The following is a 24,447-nucleotide window of genomic DNA, read 5'->3' as shown; positions in this document are numbered from 1 at the left end:
GCCAGTCCACCTGCCTCGTGGGCAATGCCTTTGCTATTTGGCTAAATTAGAGGAAATCTCAGCAGATATGTGGCACCTGCTCCCTGCAGCTAAATTCCTTGTAGTCACCTCACTGGGGAGCAGCGGGGATATTTACAAAGCATGCCCTGGATGTGCCAGGGCAGAATAATTCTGCTTTTTTGGGGGCAGTTGGGTTACTTTTCCTTGGAGCTTCCTGCTTCCCTCCTCACTCCTATTCAGCACTGTCATGGCCAGTAAGAACACAGTCATGGAAAGGCTGTTGCCTTTTAGTTGGTAGAAATGTGACACAGACCCAGCTAAAAGGGGGTAAAAGGGTTTTGCTTTGGTATTTTAATAGGATCTGAGGTGCACAGCTCTTTGCAGGTGGAACACACCGAGATGCACACACTTGTACAACGTGCATACAATTTTAAGGACCTTGCAAATTAGCATATCTACCTAATAACCCTCCAATAAGAAACTTAAAAAATGAGGTAACTGTCCCCTTATTCCAATCACCACACCCCAAATGAGGTTAGAGCCCACTTAATAAAATATATTCCAGAGAGAAGGCTTCAACCAAGGCTGAAACCTCAAGTTTTTGATAGCATAGATCTCTCTGGCCTCTTACTGAGGATGTTTGGTCTTTTTGCCTGCAGGACCCAAAACTAAGCTAGAATATCAGACTGCAAAAATTACAAGTATGCAGGCTAAGGTTACAAACAGTGTATAAAGGGTACAGAAAATAGGAAAAGGTTGTAAAAATGTATAAAAGGGTATAGAAAAGGCAAAAAATCGTCAGCCATCAGGGCCAGTGGCAATATTGAAGGGCAGCAGGGAGAAGTCTCATTTATGAAAAGGAGCATGATGGTCACAGAGTGTTTAGGGTATAAAGCAAAGAAGGGAGGAAGGATCCTTGAAACAGGTGACTGCAGACCAAGGAGCTCCTGTGAATGTGAATGGAGCAGCTGAAAATTGTGTGGTGATTCCATGGGGTCACTCATTCATTGTGGTCTTTATATATATGTATATATATATCTTATATATAAATATACCTTGAAATATCTTTATTGGGGAGATACTCTGGAGCAATGCAGAAAATTACAATACTGTAGGAATTTAAAACCCATAATTAACTTCTCTTTTTCTTAGTGCAGGAGAGTTTCTGGGCCATCATACCTATGCTTATTTTATGCAGGAATGAAAAGTCCTAGAAAAAGGTATTTCTTGCAGTCTACTGTAATGACTAAAGATCTTTTCCAGCTACTACTTACATACATATTGTTTCCCCACCTCCAAAGTTCCCCATTTTTTTCTTTCCTGAAGATATATTCCTTAAGATCAATATTTATTTATTAACAATCCTGGAAATGTGTATTCATTATCAGTCTAGTAAAATGTACCCATCTTATTGATGGGGCATTAAATTTCAAATTTATCTTGGAAGACCATTTGAAATGTAAGCAACTAATAAATAAGTGCTTCTTTTTTTGTCAATATAGTTCACTTAATATTACAGTTTATCAAAAATCAGTCATTTAATGGTATGCTTGAATCTGTGTGTGGTTTGCTTTCTTTTTTCTCTTTTGATACTTCTGGTATTAGCTCAGTTTCAGAGTTCCTACAAATTTACTGTAAAAGATCTGTTTGACAATGAGAGAAGAAGTTGCCAGCCATGCCAATTATAGTGATTTTGTGGTGTGGGACTTTAGGCCACTGGGAGTTAAAGATCCATGCCAGAAAAAAAAAAAAAGCAATTCTAGGCATCTATGTTTCTTTCACAATTGTATTCACATATCCAGTTCAAGCTAGGGCTCAGTATATGTTATCTAAAGAAAGAGATTAGGTTCACATTAGGACTTTTCTGAGTACTTGATATTAAGCAGGGATATAGAAGAATTTTTTTTTTTAATTTTTTTTTTTTTTGCCTAGGAAAGTAACATCTGGAACAAATAGAGTCTTTAACTGATTATCATTAACACAATTGTGTTGTGTTCTCAAAAAGCTATTAAAAAGTGTTAACATGGTTACATCATGAGCTTCAGCTGGTTCTTATAACACACAATCAACTCAAACCAGACGTGTACACATAATGCATGTTTAAAGGGCTGCATTGTAAAACATGATTTTGAGAACATTTTCATTAATATTAGGATGACTAACCTCTGGTTTGAGGACAGATTTCACAACCTATACAGCACTGAACAGTGTTTAATACACATGTAAACATTTACAGTTCTGTAGGTAGTAAGCAAGCCAACAACCATTTTGGATGGAATAGAAATTTTTTTTCTTTTTATCAAACTATTCTGTCTCACCTGTTATTCAAACAATGCCTTTAAAAAAACAAAGCCCAAGAAATTATTTCCTTGCTATTCAGCTGGGTGCTTTGCAAGCCTGGAAAGTGGTCTTGGAAATGCCAAATATGTGTTCATTCAGGTAGCCTTGAGTCCATCCTTTTATTAACCTGTAATTACACAGCCACAGCGTATTTCCCCAAAAATATTCAATTTTCATTCAGGAAAGAAGCTGAATGCACAGTGGGGGCTGATGAAAGTGTTTAGGTGCAACTGTATCTTATTCTTATCACATCCTGTGCCTGATTCTTCAACCATAAAATCCCATTATTTAATTTAGAGTGAAAGGTATTCTTATGCAGTAGCGATGTTATGGATTCTTGTGGTGGAAGAAATATTTGCAAAATAGACAAATGCTTTTCCAGTAATGAACTGAACAGTAAATTTACATGTGTTTCAATGTGACTGGAATCATATATAATTATCACAACAAAAAGTGGACAGAAAAGCAGCTAACATACTTCTGGTTTCCCTGTAAACAATATCTCTAAAATAAGAGTAGAAGAAAATGATAGAAATTATCAGTAAATATTAGACTAAAAGAAGCAAACTTAATGCACCTATCAGAGCACTATATCCTTCTATAGAGAGAATGGAAGATAATTTTAGAATTTTAAAAAACCAACTGATTCCAAGCCAGTATGTCCCAATCCTGCTAGAGTCCACAGTTCAATTATTAGCACTGAATTTTAGGGCTCCTAACACCAGACAAAAATATTCCAGGCACACCTGACACAAAGCTTCAAACCAGAGTGTGCCTGTTCAAACCTGCTGGAGTTTGGCCAGGTTAACGCTGTACCTGCAGCCTTTCTGGCAGCTCACACCCCCATTGCCTCCCCCCTGCAATGCTGGGAAGAATGCAATGTCACTGCTCCTCCTGCACCCAGCCCAAAGGCACACACTGCTGGCTGCTGCTCTGCAATGGGGTCTGGTGCTCTCAGCTGATCTGCCTCACTTGTGCTCCTCAGTGACCTCACTGGACCTTACCGTCCAATATAATGACTGCAGGCACAGCAAGAAGAGCTGTTACAGTGGGAATCACTCACCAGAAGGCAGAAAAATATATTTTAAAAAAATCCCAAATAAATACGAGCATCACAAAATACTCTGCTTGCATGGATATTTTACTTTTATGTCGAAAGGAAAAAGAACAGAAATATAAATTTCTAACAAGTGAGATACATTTAAAATCAAATATTAAACAAAGATTTTTACTCCACTGGTAAAATCTGCCACCCAGCCTGCTCTGCTTTTCAAATCTCAGTGGTTTTGAAACGCTGATGATGTGTGATGATCTCAAAACTTCACCAATATTCAGTTCTTTACCATAATGTTGATGCTGTTGCCCATAAAAAAAGAAATCTTTCAAACGGTAATATTTTTTTAAAGAAGCAATAATAATCTTTGATGTAGAAAATATCCCATGTAACAAAAAAACCCCAAGAAAAATAAAGACTTAGGAAACTGAAACATGATAGCTGTGAAGTAGACATAGAAACAGGAAAGTCCTGTTTAAACAGATAACACAGAATATGAAGTAAATGTGTTCTCCTTCTCTTAATCTTTTGTGAGAAAAGCTAAAATTCCAAACAATAAAACAAAATCAGTTAAGATTTATTTATCTTCATAATTTAAGCTTCTAGCCCATGATACTCCTCACAGGACTTGCTCCTCTTAACAAGTTAAAACATTTTCTTACTTTCTTTCTTTTTTCATATAACTGAAGCCTTTCATATTCATATTTTGTTTTATTAAACCTATATTTCAGTTTTTAGAAATGTTACTCCTCACTTACTCAAGCTTAAATAATTTGCTTTTTTAATCAGCACAGTAATGAAGTATAATTTTTTATCATACTGGATTATAGTTGGATTGTACAACAATCATTCCAGAAAAAAGTTTTGGGCAGAAGGTCTTTGACAAGCACACTTGTGAATGGTGCAATAGAAAAAAAGAAGAAAATAAGTAAAAGGAAGCATCTGTTGGGAATTCTTCCAGCTGTGCTTAACACATTTGGAAGATGACAGAGACATAACATGTGCAAGGCTAACACAGTAGCTTGTCACTTCCTATAAACACACAGAGGTGTTCTTCCAGCCATGATAACATTTTCCAAAAAATACATAATATGGCCTGTTCTGCTCGCCCTCTATGAGGCTCAAAGTACCTAAAGTACCTATTATTCCTATTTCACAGGCAGGAAAACTGATTGGAGAAATCACTCAAGTGGCTCAAGTAATTCAAAGGCAGAAATGATAATGAGAGCCAAGTTCAATGAGACCAGATTTGAGATCTGTTGGAGATCAAAGGTGCAGTTTTGTTTGTTTTAATTCATTCACATCCTCGATGCCCTGAAACCCAGAACCACAGGTTTGCAAACTCAGTGGCCTAAGCTGCCACTGCCTTTCAGAAAAACCTAAAACCAGTGACAAAATACCATAAAAGCAGAGCAGATAAAAATAAAAGGTGTAAAATACATCAAGTTTGCTAAGCCAATATTGCTCAGAACCACGAAATCCATGCATGAGCCAAGATCATTCTGCCATAGTTCAATGGACTTCATATTTTAAGAAGAAAATAAGGAAAGGAAATTAGATTTGGTCACTTGGTCAGACAATCCTGTATAAAACAACATTTGAAGAGAAGGTTGCTAAATCCTAGGGTTACAGTATAGATTGCAGTCTGAGCTTTAAAAGGCACACAAGTCTATTAGACAGAAGCACTCATGAATCAGTGTCAATACAGCTTTTATTTGGAGCAACTTTGTCCTTCTGTGGGTTCTTTTCAGGACTTTAATTATTCAGTAGTTTCTTAATGAAAGCATAGTTGACCAAAACCTAAGAATCATAATTAGATGAGGTTGTTTATGGGTTTGGGTTAATTTTTTTTCCATTAGCTTTTAAAGCTTTGTTCAAAATAAACCAGAGCATCACTGTATCAATAAGCCAAACTAGAGAAGACTGACTTATACCTAAGTTCTATTTGAATAAAATATACAGAAAAATGTCAAGGAGGGAGCCTAGTATTTGAAGGTGCAGAACATATTGGCTTTAGTCCACAAAAGAGTGTATAAATTTATAAATTTAATGGGATAAGCCCCTTCTGAATAGTAAATCATGAGAGTGAAGAGAAATGAGCCCAGAAGAAATAGTCCTAAAACACAGAGTAAGAACCAGACTAATTGTAAATTAAATAAATTAAAAAGGGACGAAGCAGATGTTCTGTTCAGTTTAGAGACATCTCATTTCATCTCCAAAGAGACTTTGCTCATAAGTACAGTAAGGAGTCGTTTCTGAAGTCTCTGACTCATGCAAGAACTCTGCAGGCCAAGATAAAATAGATAGGCATTTTACACTGTTTGCTTTGTATGGACATACCCAGCCTACTTGTAATAAAATTTACAGTATTCTGTTCCCTTCACAGTTTTTCCTAAATCAGCAAATAATAAAATATCACACGTAGGCATTGGCATTCATGTGTCTAACTGATAGGAAAAGCAAAATACCATTAAACATATGTGCTATATATTGATAAAAACCTCTGGGCCCAGATTTAGCCTTGATGCTAATGATGACTCAGGAAAAAAATCAGAATAACTCTAAATTTCACCTAAATGTGGAAATAAAGGGAATATCTAAGGTTATGAATTTTTCCTGCTGTGATAGAGGCACTCCAATGACTCATGGAAATCACCCTTCAGACACAAATATATCAATGGTTGCCCATCCCAATTCCCACTTATTTCACCTTTTCTCTACACATGCACAGATAGAGCTTATGCAGTCATATCTCCTAATTTTCTTTCTTTGCTAATTCTGACTTTTTAGCTGCTTTTAGGAATAAGAAAGTAAGCAATTTTTTTGAGCAAAGATGATCTATTCAGGGCTTAGCATTGGGAAAGTGAGAGCAAGACTACAAACAGCTAAAACTGGGAATTTCCAGTTTAATGGAAAATGCTGGTATTTTGATTATTCTGAATCAGAACAAACTATTTCAAAATTTCCCACAAAGCAGAAATTAAAAAATGCTAAAAAAAGTGCTTTCAAAAATGTTGAAACACATTTTGTTTGAGCATTTTAGTTTTGTTAATTTAATATTACTTTTCAGAATTAGTATTTTTGTTTCACAGTCTTGACTATAGCTCATCTCACGCCACTTAATTAATGTGTAATTTCCACAATATATTATAATTTAAAAAAACTTAATTGTTCAAGTTGTGAGCAATCATATCCAATAGTTGATGTACATTTCATTTGAGTAGGAAAACAAGACCAATATTTGGCTTTGTATTATTCTCAGCACAGTTGTTTCTAAAACAAGGGAAAATCCCATATTAATACAAAGATATTCAAACAGTAGCTACCTTAATTTATACTATATATTAAAATTATGCAGTAATGTTATTTTATTCATCACAGCATTCTCACCACATGCTTTCTCTTTACATGTCCATGGATTACTTTTCAGTAATCCACTTTGGTGTTTACTTGATCAGCAAACATAAAGGATTTCAATTCATGTGATCATCTCTAAAATTCAGTCCTGAAGCTTGAACTCTCCCTGTTTTGCCCAAATGAGAAATTGATATTTAAGGCTCTGCTCTCCCCTTGGTGTCTCTTCAATACTGACCATGGAATGACACCTCAAATTGCAAATCTTCATCCTTCCCATCAGATTTGTCCCTTTTATTTCATCTAGTGATGATGATGCTTAGGTCACTGTGACAAAAGGTGTTTGAGGCTTTTTTTTTAAACAGTTCATTAGCTCAAATGAATTAGGAAAATGACTTTTTGCTTGACTTTCCAACTTTTAACTTGATGATAGGAATTTTCCACCATCTCTTTGACCAATCACTAACTTCAACACAGAGTTCCATGTTCAGAAAATACTCCCCTTCATCTCTTTCTCCAAAGACAATTTGTCTCATTGCTATTTTATGTCATGAAGAACAGCTGTTTGCCAACCACTGTGCTTATTGTCTTTTTCCATCCTCCCTTCCACCATGCTCTCTGCCTCATCACCCTCTCAGGGGATATTTATTGTAGTGGTGATATCTATTCCAGAGGTTCTATCTTGGTTTTCTATCAGAAATCACAATCCCAGTGTAAAAAAAAAAACCAGAAAAACAAACTCCAGCTATAAATAACTGCATACAGGTAAGAGTGATCTGACACAGAAGAGTGCAAGACAAAGGCACACTGATTCAGGCTTTTTCAGGCATTGTGGCAATGTTCCTACCTTTTAGGAAAGGATTTAAGGGGGGACAATATATTAATTAGGATTATTGCTTATTTGTATATTTATTATCTTCTATAAAACAGAGTTGTCCCTGGAAAAACTGACAGAGGAGCTCTTCAGCCTTAGAGCATGTTAGTGAAATCCTGGGAGCATTAATGTACAAAAGATGAGGATCAGGACATATAAATTCCTAAATACCTGATTACATCTCTCACACACTTCATCTATCTTTGTGGCTAATATACTACTGAAGGTTATACTGAAGAAGCCAAGCAAGGATATATATGCTATTGCATTTTAGTATTATAATAGCTACACGCATTTCAATTAGATAACTTTTTGTGACCTGGACAGATTTTATGAGTACTTTGAAGACTGCCATAAATTCTGTAGTTTACAGGTGCATTTTATCCAAGGGAATGTATGCAACTGCAGAAGCCTGCAGTCATAGAGAACTTTATTCTAAGTGATTTCAAAAGTTATTATATTTAACAAGGGAGAAATTAATCTATCTCCAATAGTTAACTGAGTGCTAGACTGACTAGAATATTATCATCAGCATAGAAGCTGTATTTTAGGAAACTAGTGATCCCCAGATCAGCATGACCTGAGGGATTTTTAATTTTCTATTTTAAAAAATGGAATTACTAAGTGAAGAGAAGCGCTGCCCTAAGTCTAAAAATCACTAACAAAAACCTTTCTGGAATCTATTCTGTTTTCCTGCCTTTCCACGACACCACTTTAAAACCAGAACCAGGAGACAGAAGTGAAGAGCAGCAAAACCTGCTGGTCTGATGCATTGAGGGAAGGTGCTGAGAATGGCTTTGTGGAAGAACCAGGATTAGCAGATGTTTAGGGATTCTCTGATTGCCCTGAAAGCCCAAAATTGAATCTTCTACTGCATGCTGCATGACCTAGAGAGGCCTGGGGAATCCTAGGAGAAAGCAAGAAATGAGGAGTGAGCTGAGGGCTGGAAGCTCAAGCTGCAGGAGGTTAGGAATGAGTGAATTCCTTCTCTGATTTGGGAAGAAAAAGGCAGGGCTGTGTGCACCCATCTGTAGTACTGTGAAACCAAAGAGAAGATGAGGATTATCAGAGCTTTGCTAGTTTCTCTTCCCACATTGTCCTCTCAGGCCAGGGCAGTCAGTGATCCATGTGCTGGGAGATGCTGCAGGATCCAAAAGCTCTGTGCAGAGTGGTGCCACCATCAGTGCCCTGGGGAATGCAGGGGGACAATAAACCACCCCAGAATATCAAAATACAGCACCTGCAGTGCAAAGGTGTACTAGAACACCTGAAATACTAGTATAACCTGAACTAAGCAAACTTACCTCAAAGCCCCCTGTGCTTCTGCCATCATGGTACATTAGGAGAAATCCCTTCCAAAGATTAATCAGCTTAGCTAACCATACCCTGTTTCAAACTGCCCAGAGCTGAGTATCAGCCACTCATCGAGCCCACAAATAGCTAAATGTGTCCTTTCTGCCTGGCAAGCACCCTACAGCTCAAGGTGGATCTGAAAACTGAGAGCAGATCTGGGCCAACATGACCTCAATTGTTATTTTCAATAATAAAGCACAGCTAGCACCTCAGCATGCAACTCTCCCTTAGTGCAAGCGGACAGGGACAAAATTCAGCTTTTATGGAAATCATGCCCTGTTTGTGACATGTGTTTGCTCTCTGGAGCTGCAGTCCCGTTTGGCCCTCTACTTTTAAATGCCATCCTCCAAACCCAGAGGGTGACAAGCATGAGCTGTGGCTATAAAACAACATCACAACTTTCTTCTCGATAGCTAAGTATTGAAATTCAAGCATACATTATAAATAGAAAAACAGCTGGCTTGGAGCACATTGCAAGCCACTAACACAGTTGAGGGATTTGAATGACATCATAACCCGTGAGAGCATGTTGCTGGCCAGCTGGTGTTATTTATAATATGCTCATAATTGAGGAAAAATAAAAAAGGCAGAAGTTAGGTATTGCAGAACTAATAAAGTTGAATTCTCTCTTTCCCGGTGTCATTTACATTGTTATCGAGAGGAGTTTGAAGATTACTACTAAAAAGGGGGGTTAATCACTTTATAATTACCACAGCAGATTTGACAGCAATGTCATGGAAGCCCCCCAAGCTGGGCTATTTGTGTTACTATATTCATAATACTGTAAGTTCTAGGAAATTACATGATTTCTCCCGTGTGGTTGCTGAAAGATCACAAAGCTATTTTGCCCTATTTACAAGCAGTTCTCAACAATTCTGTTATTTTTAGCAAATTACAAGCTGCTATTTCAGGGTTAATTGCACAGAGAGTTGGAGGTATTAATTGTTACTCAGCATATAGGCGTGCCAAGTTTAATAACATAAAGACACATGAAGAGGAAAGTAGATAACTGCCTGCCTTTCTGTAGTATATAAATAAAATACCTATGCTTCTATGCATAAATAAAATGTGGATATATATATACACAAAGGTGTGCTTATATACAAACATTGTCCATACATGTGTAAGTTTTTATATATTTGAAATGCAGACACACAGAAATCCAAATGCACACACAGCTACCTGAAAGTTAACCAGAATACATTCTCTTATTTTTCATGGCAGCACAAGCTCTTTTTGTCTGCTAACCCCTCAGTCACTAATTCACATTCTTTTAAAGGGGGAAAAAAATATGCTTCTGTGCTCTAGTTTTAAAATGCAAAGGTATGATGTTATTTGTCACCATGCCCAAAAAAGTCCTTACTCGGTAACTTTGCCAGAAGAGGGAGAGAGAGAGAGGCAAATGCTCCCCCAGCTGTTTCCTGTCTACAGTGTCTGTGTAATGTAGATAAATGTGAGGATTTTCTCTAAATCCCTCTTCTGTTTGCTAAATCTCACTGTCACTGCTAAAATCAGAGCAGATAGAGCCTGCGCAATGGAATAAAGTCCTCAATATTGAAATGTGACATTGCTCTCAACATCTCACATCTCTCTGGATTTCTTTTTTCTCATCATTACTGCTAACAAATTCATTTCCAGACTTTGCACTTTTAAGAAGCAATGGAAAAAATCAACAGTCTTTCAACACAATTAGTTAAGTGCTGCTTGTGTGATTTCTTGAAGGTAAATCTTTATTACTATTTCAAATAATTTTTTAGTTTTATTTTGCTGTGTATTGTCTGCTTCTGGCTTGGAGAGTATTGTGCACTTTTCAATAACATTATTTTAGAACTGAGAATTATTTATAAATTGCTGAACATGCAATTTTATGTGATCTGGAAAATGGCTGTATGTAATAGTTGCAATTACATAGATAACTATAAGGGTAAACTATTGCAAATACATGTCTTAAATTTCACTTCTATTCAGGGAACTTTGTAATATTTCAGTTATGTCATTATTAAAAGGTCCAATTACATCATTGTCTATATTGTTAATGAATGCTTCTGAAAACGAGAACTTTTAGCTATTTTCTGCAGGTGCAGGGTTTTATAGGAAAAAAAGGTATTATTCACATGTTAAGTTTCTGCAGTTTTATTATACACAATTATAGAGAAAATGTTCATGCTTTCACAAGGAAACTTTTAAGGGATGTTGTCACTGCAGCAATTTTCTGGCAGCATCGTAGCATTTACTTGGTTTTTTCTGCTTTCATAAATTAAAAGTAAATGAGAAGTTCAGTTTGTTTTCTACATTAGAAACCAGCTGCGACTCTTGCTGACCTTGCATATTTGTACAGCTTAAGCAATTGTACATAAAGAAAATGGAAATTCCCTTACATGTTCATCTCCAAGTTTTCCCTTCCAGGGAGGGCTGCTTCAGGAAAGTTTGCATGTGAAGTTTGATGTTATGACCCTGTAATTTCTGCACAGCAGTAGAAACTGTCTTAAGGTGAATTTGACTTCAGGAGGTGCATTGACCTCTGTTTCTGTCAATTGGCTCCAGTCCAACTTTCCATTATCTGCAAATTTATATCCTCAAAAAAGTTTTTTTTTCTCCTTAATATTGTGCAAGGGCATTTATGCAGTTGAAAGTATTATCCTGTTTTAATTGTTATGGGCCTAATTATTTTTTCAGAGGGTGTTACACTTAAAACACACTTATCTCATTCCTTTATGACCTAATTACAGGTCTGTAATTGCAAGGGATGAAATCATTCCCTTAATGTATAAATGGGCATCCTTTCCAATATACTTGAAGGATGAAGGGTTTGTTGGTTTTGGTTTTTTTTTTTTAAAGTATTGAGCAAGGCACTAAGAGACATAAAAGTAATGTGCTAGTTCCTCAGCTGTGCATCCTGCCAAGCTTCCTTGGAATCAATGGAACATATTGATTTAGGTTAGCATGTAGCCCAGATTCTCTACTCAAAGTTAACAGTATTTAAACCTTGATCCACTCTAGAGGATATATGCTTTATTTATTGAACAATTACTAGTGAATGCTGATATTGCAAAATAAATACATATTATTACTAAGCCTTGATAATCAGGCCCAACCCCTCTGGAATAAAATGTAATTTTGAATATATAACTCTTGATTTCTTTCTATAGCATATACTCCCCATAAAAATGTTCCTCCTTCAAGACACTCATAATTATTGCAGATGTTCTTACATGTTATTAAATGACCAAGCTTGTGAAGAATTCTTGTGCACAACTTGTGTCAACTGCTAGTTTGTTAGATGAAGAGGACTTACATAGAAGAATTAAGAAGTAAATGAGGTGTAGAGTGTTCATGTATGACATTCCTTTGTGGTGCTACCCTTCTGGACTACTAAAGGAGGAATGTAGCAAAAGCTGGCTATTTCACTGAAAAAAAAGAGGAAATTCCAGCTGTGAAAATATGGTCAGTCATTCTATGCAACTGAAAGAAGTGCTTAACCAGGCTCATCCTGAACCTGCATTCAATTTCCCAGTGTAATTAGATGCCTTGATAAACCCCACCCACATGCCACTGCATTTTCTTTTAAGCTCTCAACTTTCTGCTCAAACTGGGGACAATGTAAGTACTCTGCTTGATTGTAGAGAAGCTGGAGCAATATTGGATTACAACTTTGTGTTTTCTTAAGGATATTCCCCTCAGATAGAAAGGGGGACTTTGATTTTATCACCAGCATGTTGAACCAATTAATGTTGTGTTTAATTAAAATGATGAGGTAAAGTTCAAGTTTGCAACTGTGTTTTGGAATTTGCTTTGATGAATCAGTGCTTAATTTATCAAATAATTGATTGAGCCCTAGAAACATGTGAGCCTGTTTTCTTTTCTGCGAAGTTTTTACTTGTTTGAAAGTTCTTGACTGTTGTTAAATTTGGAGATAAAGTTAGAAATTCTCTGTGGTTTATACTGTGCAGCCTTTTTGGCTTCCACTGAAGGAAAAACAGTAGATAATCTGTTTTGTCGTAGTTCAGTGCTGATATTTATCTGAAAATGTAAGCCAGCTGAGAAGTCTTGAAAAATAAAAAATTGTTAAATGTCTAAAATTTATGTTTATTTCTGGACCAAGTGTTATACGAGAACAAATTGTTAAATACATAATGTTCTTGTATTTGTAATGTCTTTCAGCTTTCTGAGGCAGTGTGCTAAACAGCTTTCTGCTTTACCTCCTCAGAACTGGGAACCATCTTAAACTGCAGGTGCATCACATTTATCTTATAAATCCAAAAATATGGCAAAGGAAAAAAAGGAATGGTTGTTGATCTTTGGAATCATCACAGGAAATAGTGCCTCATGTTATCATCATTCATTTATGATCTGACCTTTCTCCATCTGCCATTGAAATCATGTCCATGCATTCAGGCTTGCTGGGTTTTGCATGGCAAAGTTGGCTAAAGACACTTGTGAATGGGAAAATAATTTTTCTTCCCTTTTTTATGATATATCATGGGATTTCAAAGTGTTCTTTATTTTCACAGTGGAAATAAGGGACTCATCCAGCAAGGCACTAAGATCTCTTGCCAAGAAAATAAGAACTCTTAAAAATTATTGACTGAAAAAGGCTCAATAGCCCACTGGATCAGATCCCAATTGATCAGAAAATAGATAATTTCATCTTCTTTTCAAAAGTTCAGTGAAGAAATATTAAAGTTTTAATGGTCCCTGAAATCCTGAAAGAAACTTGAGGGAAGATTAACCATTTTACTCCAATTACTTTGCACTAGACTCCTAATGCAAAACAGTTTTAAGCTAAGTTTAACTGTATGTGGAAGACAGACTTGTAACTTCTTACCTGACTGCAATGCTACTGTTAACCTTGGAAGAGAATGAGATTAAATGCAGATTTACACCTTTCAAAACTCTCAATTTTGGCAAGTGATCTCAATAAGTTCAGAATATGCATTAAGCACATTACTCAGTGTCCTGCTACTATACATGAATAGCTTTTTCTTTTAATCCTAGGAAAAGCTATCTTTGCATGTTGGGTAAGAACTTTGGTGGACATAAAGTGATACAAAGACAAGTGGATAAATGGATTGGTGCAATTTTACACCCATTGAGGACTGGCCTCTCTTCAATCATAAGTACAGGAAAAAGATAGTTTTTAACCCAATGTAAATGAGGAAAGAGTTATCACCTCTGTGGATTCCTCATAGCCACAGCTGCCTATGAGGGAGTAATGAGGGTCAGTGAAGTGAAGCTGCTCACAGCATGTAAAAACACAAATCTTTAATAGTCCTGCTCATGCTCCTGGTCATTTCTCAAATGTTTGCCAGCTGGTAAGAGAGACTGTTAGAGCCAATGGATCCTCTGCTCCAGAAGGTCCCACATCAACTCCTGTAACTTTGGCAAGACGAGCCTTGCAATGTTTTGGGTTTGTCCTGGTATTTTCCTTTTAAAGGTGGTTGGAGAATTGTGGACTGCTAATAATGAGCTCTTTTCCTATTGGGCCCAATTTCCTTCCAGCAAGTTTAGAGCATTTATTCTGGTGACAATGTTAGTTTTAGTTTAAATAGTTCTCCATCACCTGCTGCCCCCACTTTCCACAGCACATTGGCAGGCACCTGTTATATTCCCTCTCAGTTTATCTGGTCTGAGACAAACCAATTCAAATTTGTTTTCCTTATTCCCATTACTCTGGTCTTCCCTTTGTCTGTCTATTCCACTCTTCCACATCCTCCCTTTGCAAAGGCAAATATAAATCATAGTAACTACAGGATTCCCTAACTAGATGTGATTGTGAATATTCACCGGAATAAATAATCAGTTGGCAAAATACATGGACTAGAACATGTAGGCAGTTGCAAAATCAGGGTGAGAAATTTCCTGACACCATGTCTATTGTCCAAGAAATCACAGTACACATTCATTCTCATCCACAAGGCTGCAGGAGTCATTTTCTCTAAGAGTCTGGGGAAATTCTGACACTGCTTTTGCTTCCTTGGCAGGTGAAGATGCACACTGTATCCTACACCCATTTCTTCTACCTTGGCCTGTGTTTGCTCACCTTAACCAGTTCTGTTGCTGCTGGCCCAGAAACACTCTGTGGTGCTGAGCTGGTTGATGCTCTTCAGTTCGTGTGTGGAGACAGAGGCTTTTACTTCAGTAAGTCAACCCTTTCTTTCATTTATCTGCTAAACATTTTCATGTAATCCACTGGTGTCTGCAGCTCTCTAAATGAGTTTACTATGATTATCAAGGCTGCCAACTATCACTGGTATCTTATATCTGGAAGATGCTCAAGCCTTCAGTTACCATAAAGCCTCAGTAAAGAATAAAGCTGTGCCTGTGGTCAATCCCTCTGAGTTTCTGACAAATTTTCATTTTCAGCCTTGTTTTTCACCACTTTCCAGCTGTTGCTATTCCACCTGCTCTGTCCCTGCTTTCCACTGCCCTGTCACTGACATTAACTGAATGAGAGAACACACTAAACCCAAGACATTGATGAGGCAGAACTACATGTACCTGTTATGTCAGACTGCTAGTAAACAGACGAAGTACACACTGTATCATATTAAAAACACACTAAGCTTCAACATCTGGTTTGGAGAAGAGCTGGAAGGCAGCAAGCAGAAAGTTACCACATCCAAGTATGCACATGCTTCATCAGTTAAATACAGGTGGAGGGAAATTCATGCATGGTGAGATAATAAAGACTAACACCAGCACAGGCAACAGATAAAATTAACTCTGCAATGGTGTGGATCAAGAAATACTCAGTTTTTAAGTAATAGAAATCTATTTCTGATTTTCAGCAGTTAACGAAATTTTTAGCTAGGAATATATTTATTCTGAATACATTCATTAATATATTTTTTCAAAACATGCTAGAATTTGTGCTCTTATAGCCTCTTGTGCTCTTATTCTTAAGCTAGAATTTACTTTTGATAACAATATGTGCTTTCATGATATTCTTGATATTTCTTCATGGCTGAAAATTCTTGTCTTCCAAGCAACCATTTTTGATGTTCTGATCATACTCACCCTATTCCTATTTATTTCTATCCATGGAGACATTGCTTTTAATATTTTCTCCCTGCTTGCAATAAAAATAGAAATTCAGATTCTTGCACTTCCAAATTACAGAAAATCCTAATTTCCTCAACATATAAACTGTAGAGATTTTCACTATCTTCTTGGTACATTCCATTAAAGTTCACTTTTGAAACTTTAGTTTCACATATGCAAAGTAATTCACTACTCACAAAAAAACCCTTTTTTTCTGTATTTAACACCTCAGCTATTGTCAATAAGCACCTACTTCAGGGTGCTCCTTAGCTCAGTATTCTGCTGCTAAACACAACATTAAAAATGCTGGAATCTCTCACACGGGAATTCACATTTTTCTACCTACTCTGCAGGTGTTCATTGACACCCCAAAATCTGCACTTACTAGCAGAGGAGTCAGGGGTTATTTGAGTGTCCTACAAACACTTTGCAGCTGGAGTGTCTGTAAAGAGTGTCACCTTCCCCTCCTGTTTCTGCACCAAAACACAGAGATGTTACACTCCATCCTTAGAACAGCAATTTTTATTTTACACTGTGTGTACCTCAGGTGTTTCTCTCGCAGCACAATGTTAGCTGCTGGCTCAGAGACCTCTCATGCTTGCTTTCCACAAGAGTAGCTGTCACTGCCAAGCAATCAGACCTACTGCAGTGTGTACTTTGTGTTCCTCAAGGTAAGAGGTCATGTGAAATGCTAATCATTAGCAATAGCTCCCTTGGGTTTCAATCTCAGTTATTCTGAGGTTTCACAATCTGTTTCAAATCCCTGCCCTAAACCAGGTCATCCTCACTTTAAAACACCAGGATGGGTTTCCAGAGTTTCACAGGAGATCATTGCCTTTGCAATATTGACTTTTATCTGCTGTCAATTTAGACTTTCTCTCTGGTTTTTGCTGTTTTCTGACATTCTGAGTTTTCACTCGAAATAATTTAACAACACCATAAATGGCGACCTTGGTTTAGTTGGAAAAGTAAGGAAGGTTTTATTCATGAATGACCACCCTGGTTTGGGAAAGCCTTGCACACTTGTAATCAATAGAATGCATCATTCTAGAGGAATTTTATTGCATCATTCAATAGGAATTTTATGAAGATGATATTTACATGGCCCCTTGGATGCTTAGAGTGCACTCTACCTGACAATTTCTTATTCACAAGGAAGAAATTTAATGTGTTTTAACCTTCTCCTCTTATTTGTTAGAGTTCAATCTAAAGCACAAAACTATGGAAAAGTAAACCCAGTAACACTGGTAAAATAAATTGAGATCTTCATATTAAATATACTACAGAGTGCAGCATATTATTGAAAGTAAAAAATATTGCTCCATTTCTTGGGACTTTTAAGAATGCTACATCACTTGTAGAGGTAAAAATCCAGTGAATTTTTTTTGTTGTTGTTGTAAAGAGTATGTCAATAAAAGTAGCATTTTAAACCTTCTATTCTCATACTCTGGTTCCTTTAAACAAAGTATAATCAATGGCAGTGTTTGCCTTTAACTTGCACAGGAAATAGCTGTGAGGAAAATTTTTTTTCTTCCATCATTCTGTATTTCACTAGAGACTCCAAATATAAAGAATACCTTTTGGATGAGGTGGAACTCCTGGTTCAGAGTCAAGGTCAAAGCTTCTGACTATTCCTTGGGAGCTGTGGGTGGATGTGAAGATGATAGAAATAATTGTGTTACTTTCTGTTGAAACTCTGTACTTCCCAACCACAAGGCTTTATCTATGGCTAGGACTGGAAGACAAAAATTTCCTTTATATAGTCCACTCTGCCCAACTTTTTGGCTATAAAAGGAAACTCCATATAGTTTCTCAGGAGATGCCCCAGCTGCTTACCACACACCAAGAAAAGCATTGACTTCAAGAGGAAGTCAGATGTGGTTTCTACCACTCTCTTTTGTCTGGAGATAAACTGACAAGGAGCATTTTTTAAAGTTTTGTTAGGGGAAAACACAGCACAAATCCCCAAATTCAGCATCTACTGTTTGCCTTGGTCACATTTATCTCCAAGCAGCCCTGGCTACTCCTCAGACAGCTTTTTGTCTCCCATGATTTACAAGGCAAAAGCAGTTTGTTGCCACCTTTTATACCTAGGGACATCTCCCCAGGACATCTTTTGCCCCTCAAATTCCTGGATTTTGTTAGGAGAAGGTGACAGAGAATTTGGCCACAGCTCCACGAGTGGCTGCACTTAACTCAGCTTTCCTCAATTAATGATATTTCTCCAATCTCAAAACCTCTGGATCCAGCAGTCATGGAGCAAAGTGAGATGGCTTCAAGCTTCATTTGAATTTCAATGTCTAGAAAGGCCTACCATGGTACACTTATTAAAAAACAGTGCTGAAAGCAGGGAATGTTGGAAAAACAGGAAGCTTGCAAAAGTGATAGCCTAAGAGGGGGAAATTTTCCTTGAAATAGTCTAGACTTGTCACAGGAAATTACTTTGTGTATTACTCAAAAAAAGAATTATTTCTTTCTTTGTAAATTTTGGATATGTTGGACAATCATTCATTCTTGCTCATACTCTTTTCTGAGGACTGTTACTACCTTGAGAAAGGAAAGATCAGGCAGCTTGTTCTAAGGAGAAAACACTATTTTCCTTTTTATCTAGTTTCTTCTCCTTCAAAAATATACCTTTTCCTTTTACAATAAATACATAGTAGTCTGGCTAACAATACACATGAGTGCCAATAAAGAAACAGATTTCTTATTTCCTTAGACATTTTTAGTCTTTTAATTTCTAAAGCCTAAGTTAGATAGCAATCCCTGTTTGAAATCACGACAATCAACTTCATTCATAAAACTCCGGCTTTTCTCCTCCTAAAAACACTGCTTTAGTCTTGTGGTGAATCTTCTGAACCATCACTTGAATTAATAAGAATTTAGATACCCGAGACACTGGAGTTCCTCTGATATTCTTTAGAGAATGGAGAATGGTCTAGCACATGCTTCCATGTGAAAAGCAGTGAATCCCATAAAAAATGGGCTTTCCTGGTATTCAGCTTAATTTTCCCTGTGTCAACTGCTTTGTGGAGAATTACTGCAGATTTTTAATCCATTTTTTTTCTGTCCACTAAGACAATCAAAATTATGTGTTGTCCTTGGGAAAATCCCCAGCTATGCACAATGTAAGGCTATTAGTTTATAATCATCAGAAAATCAGGATAAGCCCATGAACACAATTTTGGGTAGTGAGAGCTGTCATGAGATCTCATTGCTTTGCAGAACTCAGGTATCTGTGGAGGAATTGCTGCCTTGGAAAAGAGGAAACCAGCAGCACAGCAACAGGCAATCACATTTCTCTTCCTCCATCTCCCTCTAGCTAAGAGCTCCTTGTTTACTTCAGGAAGTCTGCTTTTAAGACGTTATTAAAGTTTCCAGGCCTGTCAGAGCTATCAGCATAATTACCAGAGATGGCATGGCACTCAGTTCTTGAAGCACTCCATACCTGTAGGAGCTGTGAGTCATTAGCTGCTCTCTGCAGCCCTGATTGAAAGGAATGCTAATGCCAGGAGCCCAGCAGAGGCTTGCTGAAAAGCTGCCACGGACACACACAGGCTCTGGTGTCGGTGACAGTCTCACAGATCTTTGCAAACAAACGCTGGTCATCTTGGCTGTGCTCACAGGGCGAGATCTGAGAGTGTTTGTGAGTTCCTTGGGCTGGCTGAGTGCCCCATTCATGTCCAAGTGCTGGATCTGTGGAAGGTCTGAGGGAGTTCCTCTGACAATCCCCAGGTTCCCTAGTTCTTACAGTACAGCTAACCTGGGAATGAGCTCAGATGGGTTTTATCACGTGTTTTATCCAGGTCTACAGGGTCAGTGCTCAGGGAACCAGAGCTACAGGCACAGCTACTGATGTATTTCTGTAAGAAAACAGCTCTGGAGTGATATCACTGTAGAGTCAAACAGCTGACACAAGTTTGATGTGTGCTTTGCTGCCCCTGGTAGTAAACGTGGAGGAAGTGCTCTGAAATTAAGCCAGGCTTTGAAAGAATTTTCTCCTTTTTTACCACATTAAGAAAGGGTAAGGAGTGTTCGGAAAGGCTAACCTTAGTTTAGTGTGGTTAATCTTCTTAAGTTACCTCTTTAATAACAGAGAGAGGTTCTGTCTTCTTTCTCCATGGATTGCAGAGTGAATCTAGGAGGATTTAGACTGATATACACTAAATTTAGTCCCTGCAAACAGGTCTCTCCTCTACAGCTAGTTTCTCAGGTCGCTAACTGAGAATATAATTTTACACTTTTTTAACATTTTCCTTCAGAGGGACTAAAGTAGTATCATAATTTTAATGAAGTGCCTGGAAACAAACCATTGATCAAAATTTCAACAAGAAATATCTCTGCAAAAAGTGCCTACTATCAAAACCAAATAAGTACATTTTCTCCAGAAGTTCAATTTATACATGTCCTTATTAGCTGTTAGATATTAGAGATGTTAATGCTTTCTATGATGTTTACCTTCTTTTCATGCACTAGACCAAGCTTCAAATTTGGTCTCAAATAACAGAAAGCTGTTACTTGACATTTGACTCCCTAACTGCTATATGTGTATTTAATACATTGTTTAGTCTCATGTTGGATAAAGTCACTCAAAGAAGCGCTTGGCAAGATCAGCATTAATTCTTGGCATAGCTGCCCCTCTTACTTTTCCACTGAATCCTAAATACCAAGAAAAACCCTTCACTGCCTTCAGTTCTGGCTCATGCTTTATGCAATTGGCCAAACCCTTTGCATGTGGACCTCTTTTTGTTTGCTGTGGTGTCAATAATGGGTTTGTGATTCTCGATTAACAGCAGGAGGAATCACAAAGAGAATCACTCAGCCTGGCAAAACCACACTCTGCTCATGAAAACCTTCTGCATTTGCTACCTGTGCACAAAGGGCATTCTGTGCAGTGTGCTCAGAGACAGAAATTCATAGAGCCATTTCTCTAGGGTTTGTTCAGCAGTTAACTCTTACACACATTTCAAACCCTTTCACATCACTGAAAAATCAAATGGAGGCTTGAAGCCCTTTTCATCTCAGAGCTTTGCTGAAAAAGGATGGATCTGGACTTGTTTATTAAACCATTCCCTAATGTCAGTATTTCTCTGTGACACAAGCTTAATTGTTCAAAAATATAACAAGTGAAAGGGATAACCAACAGTTAAGTAATTTCTCAGTCTAGAAATCAAGACAAAAGAAATACCACAAATGTATACTTATTGAAGAATTTATGCTAAATTTATCTCTGGTAATAACCACAGGAACTTCAATGTCAAGAGGAAGAAAAAGCCATTAATTCATACTTTCTATGTGGTGCATTTAGTGCAAAAGCATTATGAAAGACAAAGCCCAAGTATTGGGGTGAACTTTTAACAAATGACAGGCATATTTCATGTTTGCATCAGTCAATGAGGTTCTGAGAACAAGAATTTTAACACATCCATAGTCTTTGGAGGGCAATACCAGTGGGTCACTCCAGCTTGAGGAAAGTGACTTAAATTCCTACAAAAATCCAACCCAAGTCTGAGATACTTGTTGTGTTTTCAGGTTGAATTCCACATGCAGAGAAATTTTGTTTTCAACAGAGCAGAAAGCATTGCTTACCTCATGTTAAAACCCTTTGCTAGGGAAAACTGGAATAGCTTCCTTTTATCAGAGAAATTTTCTAGGGCTCATGTGCCTCTTCATTTTTTTTTTTCCTGAGTTTACAGCATATTTAAATATTTCCCATCTTATTTTGAAATTCAGCTGTGATCCCAGTTCTTCCCATTTATGTAATATAACTCTTCTAGAGCAAGAGAATGCTCCCAGACAGGAGGTTCTTCTGCTTCCTTCTGTGCCCATGAAAGTGTGGAAGTAGGGGAAGAGTGTCCTGTGAAAGCACTTCCTTTGGGAAATTCTGACTCACCCAAACCTGAAATTATATGATGTTTTTTATCCAGAACTATTTGTTTCTATTGTTTGTGTCTTGGTGTGTTGGGCAGAGATTTGCACAAGGCTGAGTATGCAGAAAAAAGGAGGTGTTGGCTCAGAGCATTCTGATTCCATCCAGCTCAGTGAACGAAACTGTTTTCTTTCTGAAAATAAATATTCTAGGAACACTGCTTCTATCTCCAAAAAAGTAAACACTTAATACCCCCAGATCCCATAAACAGCAGGTTCTAAGTTAAACAAATACTGCTGAAAATTGGTTTGACTTCAAAAGAAGGTTCATTAGCAGCCATATCCTACTAAGGCAACGGATAAAATCTTAAATTATGCACAAAAACTCTGTGTTTCACAAGACTGTATTCAAAAGAAAAATTTTAAATGTTTGGTTTATGCAGAGGTATAAAAAGTCTAAGTGTTGTGGGGAATATTGTAGGGAAGATGTCATTCTGCTTGTGGATCTGAAAAGATGAGTACATTCCTAATTATGTTTGATGGCTATGCCAGACCACGTCTAATAAATCCAATTTACAAGAGGGATTTTTTTCAGATTTGCATTAACTATACTGAAGGTTTCTTTTAACTCAGCCCCATTAAAATGATTGGATTTGAGCTTCTACTCTTATAATGAAAATTTTACAGCTTCTTTTTGTAAGTTTTCATTGATTACTTCAGATTACATGAAAGCAAAAAGGATATCTATTTTAGGCTAACAGAGCAGGTTTAAATTGAATATGTTTCTCACCTTGAAACTACTGTGGACAAATAATAATATTGTTGTAATAATTTGTTTCTACATCCCCTGAATTCCTGAATTACTAGTCAACAGGTCTTCCATGAAAATAAACTTACTTTTTCCTACGTATTTCAAGTTTTATGTTTCTTTCCATTAAAGTTTCCAGCCTTTCACAGACATATTTAGTTTGGCAGGAAGAATCTGGTGACTCATAGACTGTAGAAATTTGAGAGCAAGCTACTGAAAATGTATCTAATTTCTTCTTGTGTAATTTGGGAGCAAGCTACTGATAGTATGTCTAATTTTCCTAGTTTAATCAAATGCATTATTGGCAAGTACATGTTCTGAATAAAAGCCATGTTTATTTCTGAAATATATAGCTAAGATTAAATGCAAAACCACCATATCTATTTGCTTTTAGAGCACTTCTGGGTTTTTTTCTAATTGTTTCTGGCATTTTACTCTAAATCAATGGGCGCTGAATGAAAAGCAGAGGCACTAGTTGAAACAATTTGCATTACAATCCTACTTATATTTTGGAATTCAGGATTATAAAAGGGCTCCTTATGATGTTTTCTGGTGGTGGTTTTTTGGGGTTTTTTGGTTTTTACGAGAGAGGATAGAGGTGTAGGAAGAATAGGTAATGTTATTATTCCTCCATGATTCATACAGAGAAGGATATATTAGAAAAGCTCTCATTTTTAGGTTATTGACTACATTGTTCCTTTCATGTCTTTTCAGACAAAAGACTTTTAAATTCAGACCTTTCTAGACATAGATAATTTTCATTTATCCACATACAGAACAAACTTGCCGAACGACAAACACTGAACAGAGTTTGATCCAAAACAAGGAGATTCTGGTTCAGATTCAGTCCATCACCTTTTGGGCACTTAAATGGGGATTCTGAGCTAGAAGCCCAATCAAGCTCATCCTGCAGTCAGTGAGAGGACTAACAAAATTTCAGAGCTCTCATTAAGTTGTGAATTTTCCCTCAGACAAACTTTTTTCTTCTCCACTAAATTAAGCAAGGAAGTTACAATTGTGTCCTTTTGCTTGTTAAGTCAGTTGAGTAAGGACCTTCTGTTAAGAGCCTGAATTTTGGCGGAATTAATCTGTTTAAAACCACACAATGAACTTCCATGTAGAGGTAAGGATGCACTCATGGAGATCATTCTTTAGATCAAGGCAAATCCAAGCTTATTTTAGGCTCTGTGGTATAATAGAGTTAAGCAAAGACCCAGAAAGTGCCTTGTGCAAGTAACACCAGTTAGAGCTGCTCCTTTGGCTCTTAAAAACTCCCAGGCTTTAGTCTGACTAAGTGTGAATCTTTTTGGAGAAATCCTCCAGTTTGACACAGTAAAGTACAAGGGAAAAGCTTATCTAGCTTTTCTTTCTTGAGATAATAAACAGAATATACTCTTACATGCCATAGTAGGTGAAACTCCTTCAAGTTTTGTTCCTAAAATAAGGTGCACTTTCCCATGCATAAGTAATGAAGCAGTTTTTTACACTGCTGTTCGCACAAGATCATTCCTAGTCCTATGAATATTCATCTCCCAGCAGTTTTTTGAACAATTGAGGCAATAATAATGTTTATAACCTACGGTGACTGATATCTAAATATCAGATGTCATTAAAGAAGGATTTTCTCTGTTAGAATGCTGTGAATTCTGTCATGGTATCATCATGGAGAAAGGACACAGAATGATGCTCATGTAGATTCAATATACTCAGGCAATGACATGTTCAAAGTCAGGTTGGACAGGGCTTTGGGCAACC

The 24,447-nt window shown here is 37.1% G+C and overlaps 1 protein-coding gene across 3 annotated transcripts in view; it reads left to right on the top strand.

Annotated features, from left to right (window-relative positions):
* Window positions 1-10,410: 10,410 nt before the first annotated feature.
* The window catches only part of IGF1 (insulin like growth factor 1), a 53,965-nt gene continuing 39,928 nt past the window's right edge, over window positions 10,411-24,447 (top strand). The window contains exons 1-3 of one of the 3 annotated variants that reach the window (XM_085049625.1): window positions 10,411-10,697; window positions 13,137-13,207; window positions 14,957-15,113. In XM_085049625.1, coding sequence (XP_084905751.1) covers window positions 14,963-15,113 — 151 coding nt within the window. In that variant the 5' untranslated portion in view covers window positions 10,411-10,697; window positions 13,137-13,207; window positions 14,957-14,962. Of the gene's footprint in view, window positions 10,698-12,538; window positions 12,576-13,136; window positions 13,208-14,956; window positions 15,114-24,447 lie in introns of those variants that run through there. The other 2 variants (XM_085049624.1, XM_085049626.1) reach the window with 2 other exon arrangements.

This window comes from Lichenostomus cassidix, chromosome 1Ab, assembly GCF_008360975.1.
Source record: "Lichenostomus cassidix isolate B80296 chromosome 1Ab, HeHo_3.0, whole genome shotgun sequence".
Taxonomy (NCBI): domain Eukaryota; kingdom Metazoa; phylum Chordata; class Aves; order Passeriformes; family Meliphagidae; genus Lichenostomus; species Lichenostomus cassidix.
Note: the sequence above shows the minus strand (reverse complement) of the source record. Positions and strands in the feature narration are given on the sequence as shown.